The sequence below is a fragment of the Hyla sarda genome, chromosome 2, assembly GCF_029499605.1.
Source record: "Hyla sarda isolate aHylSar1 chromosome 2, aHylSar1.hap1, whole genome shotgun sequence".
In the NCBI taxonomy this organism is placed as follows: Eukaryota; Metazoa; Chordata; class Amphibia; order Anura; family Hylidae; genus Hyla; species Hyla sarda.
This window is the reverse complement of record NC_079190.1, coordinates 293,700,533-293,722,780: the sequence shown is the minus strand read 5'-3', so window position 1 is coordinate 293,722,780 and position 22,248 is coordinate 293,700,533. Positions and strand designations below refer to the sequence as shown.

General features: G+C 42.1%; 1 protein-coding gene across 4 annotated transcripts in view; it reads left to right on the top strand.

The window, feature by feature from the left end:
- Positions 1 to 22,248, top strand: part of CUEDC1 (CUE domain containing 1) — a 177,545-nt gene that overhangs the window by 60,299 nt on the left and 94,998 nt on the right. For all 4 annotated transcript variants that reach the window (XM_056557501.1, XM_056557502.1, XM_056557504.1 and 1 more), the window contains 2 exons: positions 9,854 to 10,338; positions 16,590 to 16,717. In XM_056557501.1, coding sequence (XP_056413476.1) covers positions 10,057 to 10,338; positions 16,590 to 16,717 — 410 coding nt within the window. In that variant the 5' untranslated portion in view covers positions 9,854 to 10,056. The remainder of the gene's footprint in view (positions 1 to 9,853; positions 10,339 to 16,589; positions 16,718 to 22,248) is intronic.

Genomic DNA, 22,248 nt, shown 5'->3' with positions numbered 1-22,248 from the left:
CACAATGCCCCCAGAAGCCTCACACTCACAATGGCCGGCATTTATCACTGTAGGTGTAAGTGAAGCATTTTTCTACACCTTTTTTTTTGTGTGCTGGTAATGTGTATGAGCACCACATTTATTAAATGGTCACAGAGCATTTGATAAATTTTGTGCAGGTTTCATTTTCTGAAATTTCTCTCTTCACATACACCATAAAGCTAAGCTAAGTCTGGTCTGGTGTAGTTTTAGAGACTTTTCAGTGGCTTTGCACCTTTTTTGTGCCTTTTCACAATAAGGCGCAGTTCATAAAACCCTTCTATATCATTTGTAGTGCCAAAATCAGTGGATTGCAACTCAAAATCAGCAGAAATGTGTAAACTAAACGGGGCACATAAACCCTGCGTACACCTTTTTTGCGCCTTTTGTAGACACGAAAAACAGTCTAAAGAAAATGATAAATGTCAGCCAATGCCCCCAGCAGTCTCACACTCACAATGCCCCCAGCAGTCTCACACTCACAATGCCCCCAGCAGTCTCACACTCACAATGCCCCCAGCAGCCTCAAACTCACAATGCCCCCAGCAGCCTCAAACTCACAATGCCCCCAGCAGCCTCAAACTCACAATGCCCCCAGCAGCCTCACACACACAATGCCCCCAGCAGCCTCACACACACAATGCCCCCAGCAGCCTCACACACACAATGCCCCCAGCAGCCTCACACACACAATGCCCCCAGCAGCCTCACACACACAATGCCCCCAGCAGCCTCAAACTCACAATGCCCCCCAGCAGCCTCAAGCTCACAATGCCCCCCAGCAGCCTCAAGCTCACAATGCCCCCAGCAGCCTCACACACACAATGCCCCCAGCAGCCTCACACACACAATGCCCCCAGCAGCCTCACACACACAATGCCCCCAGCAGCCTCAAACTCACAATGCCCCCCAGCAGCCTCAAACTCACAATGCCCCCCAGCAGCCTCAAGCTCACAATGCCCCCCAGCAGCCTCACACACACAATGCCCCCAGCAGCCTCACACACACAATGCCCCCAGCAGCCTCACACACACACAATGCCCCCAGCAGCCTCAAACTCACAATGCCCCCCAGCAGCCTCAAGCTCACAATGCCCCCAGCAGCCTCAAACTCACAATGCCCCCAGCAGCCTCACACACACAATGCCCCCAGCAGCCTCAAACTCACAATGCCCCCAGCAGCCTCAAGCTCACAATGCCCCCCAGCAGCCTCAAGCTCACAATGCCCCCCAGCAGCCTCAAGCTCACAATGCCCCCCAGCAGCCTCAAGCTCACAATGCCCCCAGCAGCCTCACACTCACAATGCCCCCAGCAGCCTCACACACACACACAATACTTCCACAATATTTTACGTTTGAGATTCAAGATCATTGTTTACCATTCTTGGACATTAATATACACAAAAAGGAAGATGGTTCCTTACGAACCACAATCCATAGAACAGAATCTACTGCAACAAACAGCCTCCTGAAAAAGGGGATCCCACGTGGACAATATCTCCACCTCAGGAGGAACTGTTCCGAGAAGCAGGACTTGTAGCAGAGGCCAGAGAAATGCATACCCGGTTTCAAGAAAGGGGTTACCCTTCACATATATTAACAACTGCCTATAAGGATGCACTATCAAGACCAAGGGAATCATTACTTATACCTAAACCGTGGGCAGAGAATAACACGACACGTATCATAGCCACTTATGATCAGGCCTTAACAGCTATGCGAAATGTTCTCTGCAAAAATTGGGATATATTACGCATGGACCCAGATATCCGAGACAAAGTATCAAAAATTCCCTTGATAACCTACAGAAGGGGACGAAACCTTGCAGATATCCTAACACAGAGTCATCTTCCTGTGTTGAAAAGGTGGCATTTAACTCTGAAGCTTCTGGGCATAAAAACACAAATATAGCAAATTCAAATGTATGTCATATTCATATCCATAACAACAGTGGAGACTGTAGTCAGTCTTGAGCTAGTTGTACTACTTAATATAATGGAAATTGTAGGCAAGTAGGAGGTTCCAGAGCGGGGTCGCCCTTTTAAGGGAGTTATACTCCGCCTAGGCCAGTAGGGCACCATTGAATTAGAATAAGGGATTACTGGCAGGATCATTAGGCCCATGTATTAACATCTCCCCGCCCCCTGATAGATTTTGGCCCACTATAGGGGAGGGGTGCACCTATGTTAGCCTAGTATATTAACCAGGTACCCCTACACCAACTTACACATCTAAATACCCTTTCTTTGTGCCTCTGTTGCTGGGGACTGTGCCCAATAATAAACGTCCCTATTTTGTAATTATGTTAAATGAATATACATTCTGATCTCTTTTGGACATAAATATTTTACATATGACCTTCCCTGCTCTCTGGTTCCTTATGCTCTAAGTGTCTGGTGTCAGTTATTTAGCATCCCATCCTTTACCAAACTTCTGGGGACCCAGTATAGGGACATTAACTACCACAAGAGGACATAGTTTTAAATTAGAGGGTCAAAGGGTTAAAAGTAATATCAGGAAGTATTACTTTACTGAGAGAGTAGTGGATGCATGGAATAGCCTTCCTGCAAAAGTGGTCGCTGCAAATACAGTGAAGGAGTTTAAAGAGGCACTGTCATTGTTAAAAACTTTTCATATATTGCAGGACTCATTATAATATGACATTTCACAATATACACCTGTTAAAAAAATAAAATAAAATTTTCACCTGAAATTCAAGCTCAAAATAGCCGCCACTAGGGGTTGCCTGTCTTTTAGCCAGACAGACTAGTCTAGATTTTACAGCATACTGGATACCGGCCGTAAAGCATACCGGTATCCAGTATAGGAGATTTCTATTGTGTATGCAAAACTACAGATAAATGATGTGTGGACATGCTGGGAGCTGTAGTTTTACAACAGCTGGAGGCAACACTGCTCTAACACAGTTATTTACAAACATTGCAGCTTCAGTTGTTACTAAACTACAACTCTCAGCATGCTGAAATAGTCAAAGCTTTCTCGGACTCCTGAATGACAAAGAAGTTGATCAGGAGTCTGTGAAAGATGAATGACGCACATAGTGACACCTATGCTGATTAGCATCCAGCTTTACTAGGAGAAGATAAAACAGAACATGTATTCATAAAAATGCTGTACTTTTATCTAAAAAATTCTTGCACTAATTTTTATAAAGATCTACTCTACTTATATTTATACATTTTATCCTGTTATGAATTCACCATAATGTCTTCTGATTACTGCAGGCAAGCTCCAGGTATCTTCCTCTGACACATGACACAGCATAAAACCAGAGAGGAAAGGGTTACAGAGTAGAGAGTACTGATTGGCTGACTGCACAGGCTTGCTCCTGTGAGGGAGACAGACTGACACGCCCCCTCCAGCCTGCACAATGAAAAAGTAACTCACCAGCAGATAAATGCTTATATCTCTGGATATATAGGTCCGAGACACATACAAATTATATGCACATGATCAGGATTGGGTCCTGAGTAACATGTCACTTTTTTCTTTTTTTGCACTATGACAGGTACGCTTTAAACATGCATGGGATAAGCATAAGGCTATCCTTCATATAAGATAGGGCCAGGGACTATTGATAGGATTCAGATTATTGGGCAGACTAGATGGGCCAAATAGTTCTTATCTGCCGACACATTCTATGTTTCTATTTAATCTATTATCTATATACTCTGCATAATGGATCATATATGAGATATAGAATAGAGGGCAATTATTGAGTCTCTCCTGAGGACATCATGTAATTTTGAAATGCGTTGATAGCGATACTATGACAATATAAGCCACTTTATTTGCTCTGCAGTCCTATTCACTGGTGAATGAGATAAATCCCAATCTGGGTACTATATGGACCCATTGGCCCTCATTTATGAAGACCGGAGAGGTTTTTTTGGAGTGTTTTTGCTTTTCCTGCATTATTTTTCTCACCTTATTTACTATTGTGTCGCAAGTGTCGGGTATTTTCTGTCTCACGGAATATTGTTTGGTCGCACAAACTAGGCGGGTAAAACCTGGGTTAAAAAAAAAAGAAAAAATGCAGACTTGGAGACCCTATAGAGAAGAGAGAACGTTTGTAGAAAATGATTTATTGTTCAAAGCAATAACAATCAAAATATCCATCACTTGTCAAAATTGATTTTAAAGTTTACAAAAATAGTACATGTAAAGAAAGGCTGACTAAAGGGCACAAAAACAACCACCAGCTTGTTTATCTAGCCTGAGAGATGCAAATAACATCTCTAATGGCTGTTGTTGTGAACATCATTAAAAACCCTCCGTTTTTATGAACTTGCCGACTGCTGCTGGCAGTCGGATTTCCATTTTCACAATCTCACCCTTTTTCCGTGTGTTTCACATTATACTCCGAGAGTTTTTTCTAATTTACTCGGGAACATGCCCCATTTCTTTGAAAACACGCCCATTTGGTGTGTTTTTCTAAACACTCGGAGAGTTTTCAAAAAGACGGGTTTTTTTTGGTGGCAAACACTGTCGCATACATCGTGTGAAAGAATATTAGGCGCAAAACTCAACAAAAACACTCGGGTTCACGTTAGTAAATCAGGGCCATTATAGCGACTTGTTGGTTGCCATGGGCAACGGCAACCCGGCATAAATAGTGTCTATATTTTCAAATTGCTGAGAGCCTTGATAGAAATATTGTAACCATTATGAAGGCTCCAATAGACCCAATTGGAGTATCTATATTGGGTCTATATTCTGGGCGGTTTGCTGGGGACAACAGAACCCTGATAACTTTGTAAATTAACTACAGGTGAGATATTGGACTTTTTACAATGTCTGATACATCCCTACGGCTTGTTGTATATAGGTTGCTAGGGGCAACAGCATATTTTGTAATATATATAAACCCGGGCAGTTTTCCATTTCTTGAATATTCTTTGGTGTGGAATTAGAGCACTTTGTGGTGAGTTTTTTACCATTGATATTAAAAGTTAAGTTTTAGGCACCTCCCCTCTGTACTTTTTGATTATATTTAGTACTTTGTTTTCATCTGTAAATAGCACATGGCACCATTGGCGAATTTGCCAATCCTGGTATTCTCTGGCAAATGCTGAACGTCCTGCACAGTGTTGGGCTGTAGCACTACCCCACGTGTGGATGTCGGGCCCTCATACGACCCTCATGGAGTCTGTTTCTGACCGTTTGAGTGGACACATGCACATTTGTGGCCTGCTGGAGGTCATTTTGCAGGGCTCTGGTAGTGCTCCTCCTTGCACAAAGGCTGAGGTAGCGGTCCTACTGCTGTGTTGTTGCCCTCCTATGGTCTCCTCCACATCTCCTGATGTACTGGCCGGTCTCTTGGTAGCGCCTCCATGCTCTGGACACTACGCTGACAGACGCAGCAAACATTCTTGCCACAGCTCGCATTGATGTGCCATCCTGGATGAGCTACACTACCTGAGCCACTTGTTTGGGTTGTAGACTCTGTCTCATGCTACCACTAAAGTGAAAACACCGCCAGCATTCAAAAGTGACTTAAACATCAGCCAGGAATAATAGGAACTGAGAAGTGGTCTGTGGTCACCAACTGCAGAACCACTCCTTTATTGGGGGTGTCTTGCTAATTGCCTATAATTTCCACGTGTTGTCTGTTCCATTTGCACCACAGCATGTGAAATTGATTGTCAATCAGTGTTGCTTCCTGAGTGGACAGTGGGATTTCACAGAAGTGTGATTGACTTGGAGTTACATTGTGTTGTTAAGTGTTCCCTTAATTTTTTTGAGCAGTGTATCTCTATGGGAGAGCCGGAGATGAAACATTTATGTATCTCCGGCTCTCAACATGGAGCAGCATTTTAGCCACAGCTTAGTTCCGTGGTCGACAGTAATATGTGCATTGGGAGAGCTGGGCTAACGGGCAGGAAACCGCAATCAGACACTTATGCCCTATACTGGGGATAGGGGATGTTCTGTACCAGAGTAATTAGCATAAATTAAACTCTTGGGGGCGCAGGGTGTATGCATACGCCCTGCATCCCTGATCCTTAAGGACTCAGGGCGTACCTGTACACCTCAGTCCCGTTTACCGGGTTTAAACCGTTCTCCCCAGCAGAGATTGGGTTAAGCCCGGTGGGCCCTAGTTGCTACGGGCAGCCAGGACCCACGGCTAATGCTGGGCACGGCCGATCGGGCCGATGCCCGGCATTAATCTACATAAATTGGGTATCCTTGTAACTGTATGGACCTACAGAATAAAGATAAGGTGTCATTTTTACTAAATATTGCACTGCGTAGAAATGGGAGCCCCCAAAATTTACAAAATGGAATTTTTTATTTCTTTCACCCCATGAATAATTTTTGGGGGGTTTAGCCACAGGTTATATTCTAAAGTAAGTGATGTCACTGCAAAGTACAATTGGTGGCGCAAAAAACAAGCCCTTATATGGGTCTGTAGGTGCAAAATTAAAAGCAGGAAAAAGCGAAAAATGCAAAAACAAAAATTTGGTGAAAATAGGCTGAGTCCCTAAGGGGTTAATAATAAAAAAATGGTCCACTACTAGTTTTGCATAACATGCTAAATACTGAGAAAAGTATACCTGGGCTAAAGCTACATTTTGCCTTTTCATCAGAATTTTATTCAGTTTTGTATTCATATTTTTTAATTGCATGAAAACGCTGTAAGTTATTGTTCAGAGTTGGCTTTTAAATTGTAAATTGTAGGGCTGTAACGATTAATCGATGTAATCGATAACGGGATTCGTTGTCGACGAATCCCGTTATCGAATAATCGCCCCATTCGTTGTCTGCCGTCAGTGGTGGTAGTGAATAAATGAATGAAGCTGACATGTCCCGCATATAGGCTACAGTCATCCGTTTATTCACCGCCACCCGAGATGTCCCCACCGCTGCCCTGCTCCTAGTGCAATCAGCGCAGCGCCGGGACGTGCTGCTCATCTCCGTCGGGTACAGAGATGAGCAGCAGAGAATAGACATGTTCTGGCGGTGCGCTAGGAGCAAGGCAGCGGTGGGGACATGTGGGGCGGCGGCAGCAGGGTCCCCCTTTAGACCGCAGCCCCCACCCTTGTAGACAGCTCACCTACAGCTGTCCTCTGTCGGGGCTGCCGGTCCGCTGCACAGTTCTAGCGTCCGCATCACGTTGTCCTATGGAGGAGCATGTGACATTCACGTCACTCCACTCTTCCCCTGCGCCCGGCATAACGTTACGGAGGAAGCAGAGTGACGTGTGTGTCACATGGTCCTCCATAGGACTACATGATGCGGACGCTAGAACTGTGCAGCGGAGCAGCAGCCCCGACAGAGGACAGCTGTAGGTGAGCTGTCTACAAAGGTGGGGGCTGCTCTCTAAAGGGGGGCCCTGCTGTCTACAAGGGTGGGGCGCTGGTGTCTAAAGGGGGGCCCTGGTGTTTAAAGGAGGGCCCTGGTGTTTAAAGGAGGGCCCTGCGGTCTAAAGGAGGGCCCTGCGGTCTAAAGGAGGGCCCTGTGGTCTAAAGGAGGGCCCTGCTGTCTAAAGGGGGGGGGGGGGGGCCCTGCTGTCTAAAGGGGGGGGCCCTGCTGTCTAAAGGGGGGGCTGCTGTCTAAAGGGGTCTGTTAAAGCAATGGACTGCAGTCTGCACATACACATGTGTATAGGAGTGCTATATTAATATATTTGGTCACATCACATGCTAGAAACTTTTAATATGGCCATTGTACATAGTTTTTTAAGTAGAATCAGCTGAACCCCCTTTTTTGGCATTTTGAGATTTTTTCCGATTAATCGATAAAATCGACAACTAATCGATTATTAAAATAATCGTTAGTTGCAGCCCTAGTGAATTGTGCCTCAAGTGTTTATACCCAGTTGCAAATGTTGAAAATATAAGGGCCAGGCATGTTGGGCTGGGGGTTATTGTTCTTGGTCTGAAAATATGTTCAGGTAGGTAATGTGTGTCCAGCAGAACATTGGCCAGAGCATAACACTACCTCTGCTGTTTTGCCTTTTTCCAAATATTTCATTCTGGTAGGATCTCATTCCCAGGCTAGTGACTGATCGGGCCGTCCATATATTATAAAAGAAAATGTGAGCATGTGCCACCTCCTTCCACTATTCACTATCCAATTCTAACACTTGGAGTGCCCATTATAAGGTTTTCAGGGACACTCTGACTTGTCTGTTGCCCCATAAACTGCAATCTGTTATGTAATGTGTATTCTGACACTTCTTTTATCATAGCCAGAATTACTATTTCAGCAATTTGTTTAATTTGCAAATCTATCCCCTGTTCACCTATTGTCCTTCCTTGTACCACTTTAAATGGGGACATCAGAAGGAAAGGTCAGCTTCTCCTAATCCAAGCGCACGGCAATCTCCACAAATAACAAGCAAGGAAAGGCAGTAATCAGATTTATTGGAGGTTAAAACACCGATCAGGTTAAACCAACATGCGGAAATAGCAGTGACACGTTTCAGGTACTAACTGCAGAAAATTGTGAACACCCAACAAGATTTGATGCTTTGGAGATGTTCTGATTTAGTTGTCTAGCCATTACAACTTGGTCCTTGTCAGTCACACAGATCCTTATACTTGTTATTCCTTCTTCCAACATATAAACTTTAAAATGTACCGGTCATATCACAAAGAAAAATTCTTATATATGTTGCTGCAGCTAGACAGGATTATGGTCTGGATGGTATGGGGATCCCTAGTAGTCTTCTTTTTTTTTTTTTTATAAATAAGCCATGATTTCTATAAAAAGATTAAACATTTTTATGAAGTATTTTAGAAAGGTTTATGTTTTGCCATGATGTACAACATATAAAATATTTTTTAAATGACAGCGCCCTTTTCGGAATTTACTGTTCTTGTGCTAGCTAAAATATTGTTGCACGATAATCCACAATTTTCTTGCTCTGAAAAGCATTTAAGTACTCTGTTTGCCAAAAATGATGACATTCATTGCCAGCACTGTTTAGACACAACATGGATATGTGGAATACACTGCTGGAAGTATGCAGGCATTTATTTTTGTTTAACTGATCCCATCTGTTGTCTGGGCTGAAAAGAACACATGGTATGATGTGAGGAAGGGACTTACCAAGAAGAGGGAAGGCAAATAAATAACAACAACATAAAGATAGTATGGGAGAATAGTGCAAACACAGTTAATAAAAAGGAATTAATTCATGTTATGTAGTTACCTTTTCTACTTTGCAAAAGAGGCGTATTAATACAATTATTTTGAATATGTGCACCACGGATTTGTCTAAATCTTATGGCATACAGTTGCATTGGTTAAGGCTTTACCTTCTAGACAAAAATTGGCAGGTTTCTCATTTATGCTAAAGAAAAAGTCCAAACATGAAAATACACAAAAAAAATAAAAATAAAATAGAATAAAAAGTTAAAAGAAGGCTGCATATTGCTTGATTTTTTTTTTTATTTCTTTCTAGTATTTCATTGCTTTATAAGTAACCTTGTAGATTGATTCATCTTATTAAACAGGTTAGACTTTTTTTTTCTGAAGATGATTATCTGTACAATTTACCCTTGAGCATTAGTGGAAGGGGCAGAGAGCTACACCATTGTGGGTTTGTGGCGACCTGCATGTAAATATGTGTTGCATATCTCAACCTGTGTGCTATTTGTGTGCAGCTTTGTTTGGTTTGGTTTATTCAATGCTTTGTGGGATGATAATGTTATTTTGCATAAAATCGGACAGAAAATTGACCTGTGCAGCATTGGTAAATGAAATCTGATTGGAAAAGTCATATATATATATATATATATGTGTTTGTATATGTAAGGATTAGGAATGTGTGCATTTTAATAGGACTTTTTGTATTTTTATCAACAGATACAAAGGATTGCTCAGAACTTGAAACACCAGTCCAAAGATCAAGAAGGATTGCTTATGAATAGTATATATCCATGTCTTGATAGCAACGAGGAGGCTTCCATAACCTCTTGACAGGAAACCATGTGCCAAGCTCACCATTTTACTTTCATGGTTGAGTATCTATAAATTTTATAAACATTTTTCAAAAACGGATATTAAAAATGACAAGTCTGTTCCGTAGGAGCAACAGCAATGGGAGCTCAAGAGGAAACTCTTCTACTCAGGAACTTAACAACAGCCGTCCTGTCCGCAGGTTGGAATTTAACCAGGCTATGGAGGATTTTAAGACAATGTTTCCTAACATGGAATATGACATCATTGAGTGTGTATTGAGGGCCAACAATGGAGCAGTGGATGCCACTATTGACCAGCTGCTACAGATGAATCTAGATGATGGTGGATTTGATGACAGTTCGGACTCGGATGACAGCATTCCTCCAGAGGTTACTTTCTATTTTTTTCAGAAATTATTAGCAGTTTTGCCAGGCTTTAAATATGTGCGTTTTGCCATTGAATAAAATGAAGTTGTTAAAAATTCAATCTTTCTTTAATCCATGTATCTGCACAAAAAGGATTAAAATATACAAGTGCCCTATAGCCCCTCTCAATTGAATATATCCTGACCATCCAGTCTAGGATCAATTTATAATCTGAATCATGCTGGGTGTCTGCAGTTACACCCGCATTCTTAGAACAAGGGCATAGACACTTGAATTAAAAGCAAAATGGAACGGCACCCCTCGACATGTTTCGCTACTGAAGTAGCTTTGTCAAGAGGTAAATGGCCTGTTGGCAGCCTATAGGTATTTAATTGGAATTACCCTCCGTATATTGGTCTCTTCTGTATGTTTACCTGATATGTATTCCCATATCATAAATTATTGGTAGTTTTCGATATCCGATAATGTTCTTTAGGCATCATCTTTACTTATTTCAGTAGAATGGCTCCAGACAAAAGTTCCAGCAGACTGGTGATTCATCACTCTGACAACACTTCTGTCTCATTCACTTCTTCCATTTCTGTTGAAATTGCTTTGAGTATTGTCCTAATGCTTTGAAGTCTTCCTTGGTCTTCCCACGTCATTTTCTTGTATAACCTTTCCATTTTGTTTATTCTTGCACTGAAGTTTACATAAAACAAACTGGAATCAGCCAACATATTTTGCCACACTCAATGCTGGTTTTGTATCATGAGGGAGTTCTATAAGCCTTTACATTGTTTCATTTAACAAGGATATATTATCTTTTGCTTAGCCATGTCCCCCTGCTCAGTAAGGTGTATGGGTGTTTTTTATATTAACTGCTGCCCATTTTTACAACAAAGGCTTTTTTGTTTAGTTTTTTCTTTGAAAATCAGATTACAATGTGATTCTATATATTTTTTTCCTTCTACAAAAAGTGATTACATAAAGGTTTTTTTTTTTAGTTGATCTGATCAAACAAGTGCCATTAATTAATTACAATAACTTTTCTTAGTTTGCTGTATGTGTCATGAAGCCAGAATATCCCAGTATAAAATGTTGTGGTGGAAATTTAGGCTTTACCCTGTTTTTGTGTTGTTCATTTGTTGGCAGTTGCTTTTTATAGACTTTTCATTAAGACTGTTGCTTTTTTATTTTTATTTTTTTAATTGTGTAACTATGCCTAAGGGTGCATTCACATCATGATTTAGGCATACAGCACAGCACCTTATTCATTTCAATGAGCTGGACAGAGTCAGACTCTGGTTGGCTCATTTTTGGACAGTATCCGTTTTTGTTGCCGGACTGAAAACCATGGTCTGCTGCAGTTCCAGTCCTGCAACTAAAAACGGATATGGTCCAATAATGAGCCAACAAGAGTCTGACTCTGTCTTGCTTATTGAAAAGAATGGTGTGTGGCACAGGTCTAGCGGGGATATGGCAGTAGCCGGTTTATAAATCCGCCATCCAGATCCTGCTGCCATAAGCCCAAATCGTGATCTGATTGCACCCTTAGTCAGATTAACATTTTTCAGTGGTCACAAATTTATCAATTTGTTGCAAATCTACACCAGCTCAGATGTGGCTCACAAAACTGTCTTTGTACAGCAAGAAAAAGGAACTATACAAAAGTGGTGTACTGAAGAGTTATTTATAAAGAAATGTGTACCATCACCATTATGGACATTTATCAACGGGTTTAGTCAGGTTTTCTTTACTATAATTGTCGCAACTGCGACTACGTGATTTTTCGTGCGACATTTTGACTGGAAAGCGAGAAAAGCAAGTTTTCCAAAAATTAACTATGTTGTAATAATTTTAAAATGGACTACGGGTAGTCGGGTATTAACTGCGACAGTCGCAACTGCGCAAAAAAAAGTCGCAACAGGGTTAAAAATTGACTAAATTTACTCCAGCTCAAACATGGAGCAGAAAAAGCTACTACCAAAGTAAAAAAGGAAAAATTGCTTACGTGAAAGAAAATTATCAACAGACTGAAACCAGTTGGTAAATAAGTCACACATAAGCAAAAAAAGTAAAGGAAAAAAATTACTAAAAAAAAAATACATAAGCAAACATTGATAAATGTCCCTCCATATGTGTGTGTATGTATATATATATATATATATATATATATCACCTTCCTTGCAACCATTTAATACATATAGTACACATACATATTACCACTCACAAATTAAAGGGGCAGAAAAAAAATCCTTCAACTGCACCACCCTTGAAACCCCCACCCTTTGTTGCCATATCTGTGATTTTTTTTCTTTATACCGTACTTGCTACTTATCACAAAAAGGAACATCCTCTAGTGAAATGACACATGCAGATAAACCAGCAGACGTCACCTGGTTATACAGATTCAGTGTTCCCATCCAAGGTGGCTCTGGATTGCTGGTCATATGTGAATGTGTGAGGGGAATTTCACATCTCTTAATGTCTGTCCATACTCCTCCACCACAGTCACATCATATAAGTTAAGGTTTGGGCTTCTGTATATTCATTAAAAAAAATGACTACTAGTGCTTGGCTATAGAGGTTATAAATCCAGGAGTACCCTGACCTTGTTCCCCAGTGATGGCGCAAACTCTTTACTAATGTGCGGTCCCCTCCAGGGTCAGTGGTCTGGTGTCAAGCTTCTGAAAATGGTGGAAGCCAAAGCTCAACAGCTGAGAGTGTCAACTAATGCTGCTCAACCTATAACCTCAATTCTGCATAATTAATTGAGGTTATAGGCTGAGCAACTTTAGTTGTCACAGAATGGACATTAGCCACCACAGAATGCTCGTCCCTATGACATCCCTATGACATTGCTGGAGGTGGAGTTACATCTCAGGTAACAGAGATGCACAAACAGACATTACCACCTGTGCCAGGTATAACCTCTTCTCATCACTGACCGGTCACGGTGTATGAAGTAATAACCCTGTGTATGTGATAATAAACCATATAATGCTACTTTAATCCCTTAATGCTAAATTAACTTCTCTGATGACTACTACATTTTTTGGTGCAACGTTAATCCTTGCCTGGATGGGTTATCAGCAAATCTAGCGTGCAATATCTCAGAAACCAAAGCGGCACAAACTTTCATTTTTGTGGCACAAACGAATGATGTATTTGTTTTTAAAATTTAACAACATGGCGAGAAAAGTGGTTTGGGTTTCAGCATATCGAGGTCGCAATATCTCAGAAACCAAAGCTGTGTTTTTTCAGTTAATTTTCTTCTATCCATACATCAGTTACAGTGATTTGCGGCACAAACTCAGCACAAACGAATAGTGTATTTTTTTCTCTCCAGCAAATCTAGCGTGCAATATCAGAAACCAAAGCAGCACAACGTTCATTTTTGTTGCACAAACGAATGGTGTATTTGTTTTCAAAATTTGAAAGTGGGCGGGGGGTGGAAAGTGGGCGGGGCTTCATAAAAATCTAACGAGCAATATCTCAGGAACCAAACCGGCATAAACGCTCATTTTTGAGGTGTCAAGGTTCGACCGAGGAGAGGCATTAAAATGTGAGTGACCGCTGCGGCATATGGGGCCGACGCAAGAGATTCACACCAGACACAGGATGTTGGTATAATATCTCGTTTCTCTCAGCACACTCCCTAAGGAGCTGCCCGCAAGGAGTTCTGTTTAATACAGGAAGTACATTTAGTCTTTACATTGGACAAAGAAGGTTTAGTTATAACATCACAATTAGCATGTTACTTTTTGATTGGTTGTTTGATTATTGTGTTTGTATATATTAGCAAATCTAGTGTCCATTAATTTCTTGGCAGAAGTTTCTCTACTGGAAAATTCCAGAGTTCTCTGTTCGTCAGATATTTAGTCTTTCTACTCCCGTATGGAGTCATCCCAAGTCCTATATTCGGAGTCATGAGCAGATTGTAAGCTGATGTATATGGGTAGGTAACAGAAATATTTTTCCAGCAGCAACGGCATATTAGTATTAGTATATTGATCAGTCATTAGAAACATAAGGGTCATCCCTATCAGTGGCACAAGCGCAGCACAAACGAATGGTGTTTTTATACTCATCTTTTGCCAACATGGGGTGCAAACTTCACACAGGTTGCATTGACTTGCACCAAAATTATCTAATTTTGTGCAGTTTTCATGTTGTCTGCGCTGGCTTCGTTATTTTTCTCACGTTGTGCTTTGCAGGGTGCATGGTTTGTTTGGTATAAGATCAAAATAAGTGCCAAGAAAGTGTCATGGAGCAATAGGGGTGGGAAGTATCTGAAAGCAAAAATCTAAGAAAAGTAAAACAGACAAAACGAACAGTCAGAGGTGTGATTTGTGGCTTCTGGGCACCAATGCAAAATCTACAACAGGGCCCCATGTGCCAATTACAATTCTGGTTTCTTATGGGGGCAGATGTGCCCCTAAGGCACTATGGTCCCAGTATGACTGCTACCTCTGCACCCCCTGTAGCTCCACCCCTGCAAACAGTTTACTGGGAGGCAACTTAATAATACCTAGAATCCTAGCATAGCATAGAAAAGGAGAAAACCTAGCCCTGAAAACCAGGGTGGTGACACTCATGCATGAGAATAGTACAAAACAGCATCCCTGAGATGAAAACATACGCTGCTGCTTATAGCAGGAGGTAGATGCTATCCATTAAACTAAGAGCAGTTCAAAACATAGAAAACAAATAATCACACTGTAAAATGAGGCACTGGCTTACGAAGAGTGCCGCAGACAATATGACCAGACATAGTCTGCAGAGATATGGGTACGCAGTTCCCAAGGAGAGACTATTCGATCCATATCCAAACGTGGCAAACCACGATGATCCTGTTGGGGTAGTTGCTGCTTATGAGTATAGAGTCATCTCAAAGCTTCTTTAGCACCATCAGAGAATTGGGTTTCCACTATAGCAACCATTCTCAGGCATACATAATAGAACATTGAATATTGCACAGAAAGAGCATGCATTCTCCGTTTCAAATCCTTGAACATAACATAGTAATAAGTGACAAAAGACAAGGTATGTCCATACAAGGTAACAGACTGTTGTTCTCTAGCCAGATAGAGAATAATGTGGGGCACCTGGTTATAAATCCTTCTACCAGGCTTTCATGTATTTAGTAGGGTTGCGATCCTCAATCCGTTCAGGCATCCTTACAATATGCACATTATTGCAGTGCGCTAAATCATCTGCTTTTGCTTTTAGAAACACAATGTCATGTGTATTCTATGGGCTGTCTAGAAAAAAGCACCATGGAATCTTCCAGATCTTTTATGCGACCAACAGTAGTGCAGTCAGTCACTTTTTGCAAGTCCTGACGAATACGAGTAATTTCAGTTTGCACAGTGCTCACTTGCATAGCCAAATGTGAAAGGGTGGCATTGCATCTCTGTATGTCAGCAAGCACTGCCACCATGGGGCATTTAGGAGGAGTACTTGACCCTTTAGAGCCCTCTACCATTGTAGCAATATGTAGTGACTCTCTCCAGGTACGGGGCGTGTTCACACCTGCACTAAGCGGTGGCCGACACGCCCCCTCCATATATCTATTTTGGAGAGTCATTAGTCTATCTTCATCTCTTCCATAGAGATGTATGGAGAGGACATGTCGGTCGCCACTTCATATGGGGGCGACACGCTCTGTTCAGGGGGAGAGCCGGGGCCCTGTACAGGAGATCTAAAACGTATCCCCTATCCTTTGCATAGGGGATAATTTTTGGTACGCCATACTTTAAGTTTCAGAATTTTTTTTTTTACTAAATAAGGGTACGTTCACATGTACAGGGTCTGTGGCATATTTTTTCTGCATATTTTGTGCAGCTGATTTTGCTACCAATTAACTTCAATGGGTAGCAAAATCAGCTGCAGAAAATATGCTGCAGAAATACGCAGGAGATCCTGTACGTGTGAACGTACCCTAAAAAAGATTATTTGGCTAGGTTCACACAGCGTTTGACTATACCTGAATTGAATCAAGTTGGTGGAGATTTATCAAACCTTGTGGAAAGGAACACTGGAGCAGTTGCCCAGAGCAACCAGTCAGATTATTTCGTAAATTTTTAAAAAGGCCTCTGAAAAAATGAAATTTTATGTAACTGCACAACTTATTCTCTGTACAAGGTTTGATAAATCTCCCCTATTGTTTCTAAATTTTTTGGAACAAATTTTCCCTTGCAGAAAAAATACTTTGCATTATGCAATTTTTATGACTTTCATTTGTTGTTGTTTGCATTTTTTCTTTTTAGATACTGGAAAGGACCCTAGAACCAGACAGCTCTGACGAGGAACCTCCTCCTGTGTATTCCCCTCCTACCTATGATGTGCATTTGCCTGATAGACCTCACTCACAAACCCCACCTACTCCTCCTCCTCGGTATGTTGATGTATGTGTCCTAAGAATTATAGCAAAGCAACCTGATGGATGTGCATTTAAAGAGTACCGGTCATCAAACCAAACTTTTAATATAATGTTCCATATGTATTTATAAGACACTTTTCTATTTACTTGCTGTTTAAAATTCTCAACCTTTAGGTATTTTTAATGTGATTGGAAAAAAATGGCCACTAGGTGGCTCTGTTCTGTTCCCTGCGCAAGTCAAGCAGTTATTTTGGTCTCCTCCCGGCCTTGCAGGAGACCAAACTCGGGAAGTAAGTGCGGGGCATGGCGAGGCACAGGTCTTGCAGGGTTCTGTGACATCTCTCCTGCTGGGAATCGCCCACTTTCTCCTGCCTAGAGCTCACACAATGTAAGCAAGAGGAATGGTATGATACAGAGCTTTTTAAAGCTCAGTGTCCCTTTAATTTCAATGGGATTCTACTGCACTGTGCACATGGCAGAATTTCTGTACCAGATGTTTCTGGCAGGGAAATCCTGATTCTGGCGTATGCAAAAACATTGAAATTGTGCTATGTTTTTGCAGATTCGGCAAGGAAATGCATTGCTATCTATTAGATGGCGCATTTCCGAGCGGTCCTAGTGGGCGCCGGTTAGTCAATGCTTGTTCGGTGACATATATTCTGGATCCACAAACAGGCCCTCTTCCCCTGCAGAACCAGTTGCGGCAACACTTGGTGGCCCAGGCCCAAATATCCACTGGCGAGCCAGCACGAAGGCCATACTGTATTCTCCTTTCACCTACCCTTGACCCAGTCTGCCCCTGAGCTGTCATCGCTTTCATAATACCTGAACCGTCTCTCTAGCACACCAGTCATGATTGATCTCCCACTATAACCAGAGAGACATTTATCATTTAAGGATGAGTTGGGGAGATTCTGCAGCCTTCCCTGAATGAGTGTGCATACAAAAATGGCTAACAGTCGCTTAGTACTATCACCAACTAACACCCTGGATGAACAGGGTTTACTTAAATAAATTTCCAGTTATATAAATTTTTTCTGAAGCATGTATATTAATCTTCTCAGCTCCTTCTGATATAAAACATGGTACCTGCAGACTGAACTACATTCTCATGACAGATAAGGAAAGTCGGGTAATCCGTCTGTAAAACAATTTTTGCCCCATTCATTAAGGCAAAATTTCAATAAGGTTGTTCACTTTGTACAATCCTTACTAGTTAGTTCCTTGACAATAAGCTGATCACAAAGTGTCCTGTTTACATGAACCCCACCGGTTAACAGTTACTTGTGGGGGATCCTGGCAGTTTTAGTTTTTCCTGCATCACCACCGCTGGGAAAATTATACATAAGAGTAGAGTCACATAGATGGCATCCACAGCATATTTCACACTACAGATGCGCCAACGGCAGTCACAAGAGCAGGCTCCTTGCCGCAGCTTGATATCTCTGTGTGTCCGCTTGTAGCAGCTGATTTACTGCTGCACATCTGCTACAAGCAGGCACTTTGTCTACAGCGGGAAATCCGCTGCTATGGGTGGACACACCATTACCCAGCTGCAGCAGGGAGCTCACTCTTGTGACTGCTGTTGTTGTATCCGCAGCCGGAAATACTCTGAGCATACACTCGGTGTTACCCTACCCTAACACAGTATTCAAGTCCTTTAGTTGTCTACATAATTTAGAAAAAAAGACGTCCCCAGGTGCGAGCTACTCTCCATTCTAGTCAAAAGGGGAGGATTCTGATCAGAGTACACTTCTATTAAATGTGTTGATCAGCCATCTAAAATGTTTACAGAACAGTTTAAATTGTTATAAAATAATAAAAGTAGTGATACTTATACGCTAAAAATTATTGGACAGACAATGCCTTTTTAAATAGGGTAACAACCCCTATTTGGTATAAACGTGGGCCACTATGCCACATGTTATACCAAATACAGTTTTAAATAAATGTGGGCCACCGTTGCATTTATGGTGCCAATTATGTCATTATTACTGAATGTGGATCACTATGACATGTGCAGGGCTAAATACACCTTTATTAACTCCCTTGAGGACACTTTTTTTCCTCTTCACCTTTCAAGAGCCATGTGAGGACTCCTTTTTTGCATGACAAATTGTAATGGCATAGCACTGATCAGTGTAAACGGCAATCCACTTTTACAGCCTGCTAGACGACAGACTATACTAGTGGATCCTAAAAAGCAGCATGGAGCTAGTGTGGAGCCCTCCAACCTCCACTCATCGAGCCCCAAATAAAGATTTTTAAATTTTTCCCAAACTCTCGGTGCCCAACTTACCATTCAGTTGCTAAGTGTTCAGGCCCTCACCCTTGGTGGCCCACTCAGCCAATCACTGAGTGGGCAGTCAGCAGGGGTCCCTAACTCAGAACCTCCTTTAGTTAATTGGAAGAGAAAGCAGTTACTTAAAGGGGTACTCTGCTGAAAAACATTTTTGTTTGTTTGTTTTTAAATCAACTGGTGCCAAAAAGTTAAACAGATTAGTTACTTACTTCTATTAAAAAAATCTTTCCTTTCTTTTTTCGATTTCCTTTCTGCCTGACCACAGTGCTCTCCGCTGACACCTCTGTCCATGTCAGGAACTGTCCAGAGTAGGAGTAAATCCCCATAGCAAATCTAGTTACTGGAGGAGGAAAGATGTTCTGCAGCGGCACTACCTTTCAGAGACCAAATTCAGTTCCAGACCAGTTAAAAAAAAGTATTCACATTAATTAGTGCATACATAAAAAGACAGACAAGCAAGACCCATTTTTGATGTTAAATTACCCTTCTCAATTGGAGATTAGAAATTAGACAACTTTAATCTGCAATTGAGAAAGGGGTAACTTAAATGGGCACTGTCAGATACAAAAACATTTGATATGTTGTAAAGCATGCAAAACCAATAGGTTTTGCAATTGCTTTCATTAGAAAATTTTCAGCATTTCATACTGAAAAAGCCAAACAACTGCCCGCCCTGCCTACTTGGACACATACTAGTCCTGCTGTGTCCATGCGTCATCACCCATGTCATGGACACACTTTCTTGATTGACAGCTGTGAGTGCAGGGCTCACAGCTGGTGGAAAAATCCTCCCACTGTCAGCTTGTGTCCAGCTACTGGCAGTGAGGACAAGCTGGGAGTTGTAGTTTTGCTATTGCTAGGGAAGATGTGAGCAGACAACATACTGAGGGAGGGGGTGGAGATCTGCACAGTAAGGCCACGCCCCTCCATTTGAGAGGAATTCAGACTGGTGAGCTAAATGTAATAAGATAAAGGTGATGGACACATAAAAATTAGATGTACATGGACAGGATTAGGTACTGAGTGATATATTAAAAAAAAAAAAAAAATTTGTGGGATCTGACGGGTACGCTTTAACCCTGAAACGAGTCTTGCTTGTCTGTCTTTTTATGTATGCACAAATAAATGTGAATACTTTTTTTTTTAACCGGGCTGGAACTGAATTTGGTCTCTGAAAGGCAGCGCTGCTGCAGAACATCTTTCCTCCTCTAGTAACTACAATTCCTGCCGACCTCTACCTGAGTGTTTCGGCCAAGGTTCCGCAGGCTGCAGCCCAAGATCTCTCGTCTGACCCCACACTGAGTGGTGACACGCTTTTTTTCAAGACTTACCCCAGGTGAGCGCACATCACACGGGGGTCGTGTGGGATATTATACCCACGGAATTACACGAGGCGATGTCCTCTCCTTTGTTCTTTTTCTCTCTTATTTTTCCGTAGCAAATCTATCCTGCTCTGGACAGTCCCTGACATGGACAGAGGTGTCAGCAGAGAGTACTGTGGTCAGACAGAAAAGAAAAGAACTTCCTCTGGAGCACAGCATCTGATGATTAAGATTTTTTTTTACCCCTTCCCGACCCATGACACACACATGTACGTCATGACTGGGAAGGTTTTCCCGACCTATGACGTACATGTACGTCATGCAGATACTGGCTGCTACTCGTGGCATCCCGCCACGCCAGGTAAGATGGTGGCTATCACTAATAGCCAGCCATCTTGCCTCGGGACCTAGGGGGGTTTCGTTTCACACCACCCCACCACCTCACAGTGAACGCTACTATCAGCTAGTCAAATCTGACTAGCTGAGGGCAGCTTTGTGCATATGAAAATCCTGAGCAGAGCGGTGTGTGTGTCCCAATCACTGGGATAGGGACACACACACACACTGCTCTGCTAAGTGTCCTGTCCCCCTTCCCCTATGTCCCATCCCCCTTCCCGATGTCCTTTACCCGTCCCGAGCTCCCGCAGCTGTGCCCTCCTGCATGCACACATATATATTCAGAATTCAAGTGGTCCCTAAAAAAATGTGATTTTGACCTTTTCGTAGAAAATTTGAAAAAATGCTCATAATATTATAAGCCTTCTAAGTCCTAAAGAAAAGACAAAGAATGTTTAACAAATGATGCCAGCATACAGTAAACATGTGGATGTGAATTAATAACTAAATTTATTTGGCATGACTATTTCTCTTACAAGTACAGAATTTCAATTATAGAAAAATGCTAATTTTTCAAATTTTTAACAATATTTTAATGTTTTTCACAAAAATCGCTTCATGTATCAACAAAAAATTACCACTTATATAAAGTACAATATGTCTTGAAAAAACAATCTCTGAATCACTTTGCCAAGTAAAAGCACTTTTAAGTTATTACCACTTAAAGAGACAAAGGTCAGATTTGAAAAAACGGACTGGGTCATAAAGGCCAAAACTAGCTGGGTCATGAAGGGGTTAATAGAAGTAATTTACAAATCTGTTTAACTTTCTGGCACCAGTTGATTTAACCCCTTAACGACGCAGGACGTATATTTACGTCCTGCGCCGGCTCCCGCGATATGAAGCGGGATCGCGCCGCGATCCTGCATCATATCGCGTCGGTCCCGGCGCTCATCAACGGCCGGGACCCGCGGCTAATACCACACATCGCCGATCGCGGCGATGTGCGGTATTAACCCTTTAGAACCGGCGGTCAAAGCTGACCGCCGCTTCTATAGTGAAACTGAAAGTGACCCGGCTGCTCAGTCGGGCTGTTCGGGACCGCCGCGGTGAAATCGCGGCGTCCCGAACAGCTGACCGGACACCGGGAGGGCCCTTACCTGCCTCCTCGGTGTCCGATCGACGAATGACTGCTCCGTGCCTGAGATCCAGACAGGAGCAGTCAAGCGCCGATAATGCTGATCACAGGCGTGTTAATACACGCCAGTGATCAGCATAGGAGATCAGTGTGTGCAGTGTTATAGGTCCCTATGGGACTGCAAAGTAGAATTGGCGACGCAAAAAAAAAGCCATAATATGGATTTTTAGATGGAAAATTGAAAGGGTTATGATTTTTAAAAGGTAAGGAGGAAAAAACGAAAGTGCAAAAACGGAAAAACCCTGAGTCCTTAAGGGGTTAAGGCTGCGTTCACACGGCCGTCTAGACCCGTCCCGTTCTTCTCCCGTCAAAATAAAAAACGGACTTAAAAAAACCCGGACAATAACTGATGCAAATGGATGTTATCCGTTTGGATCCGTTTTTGTTC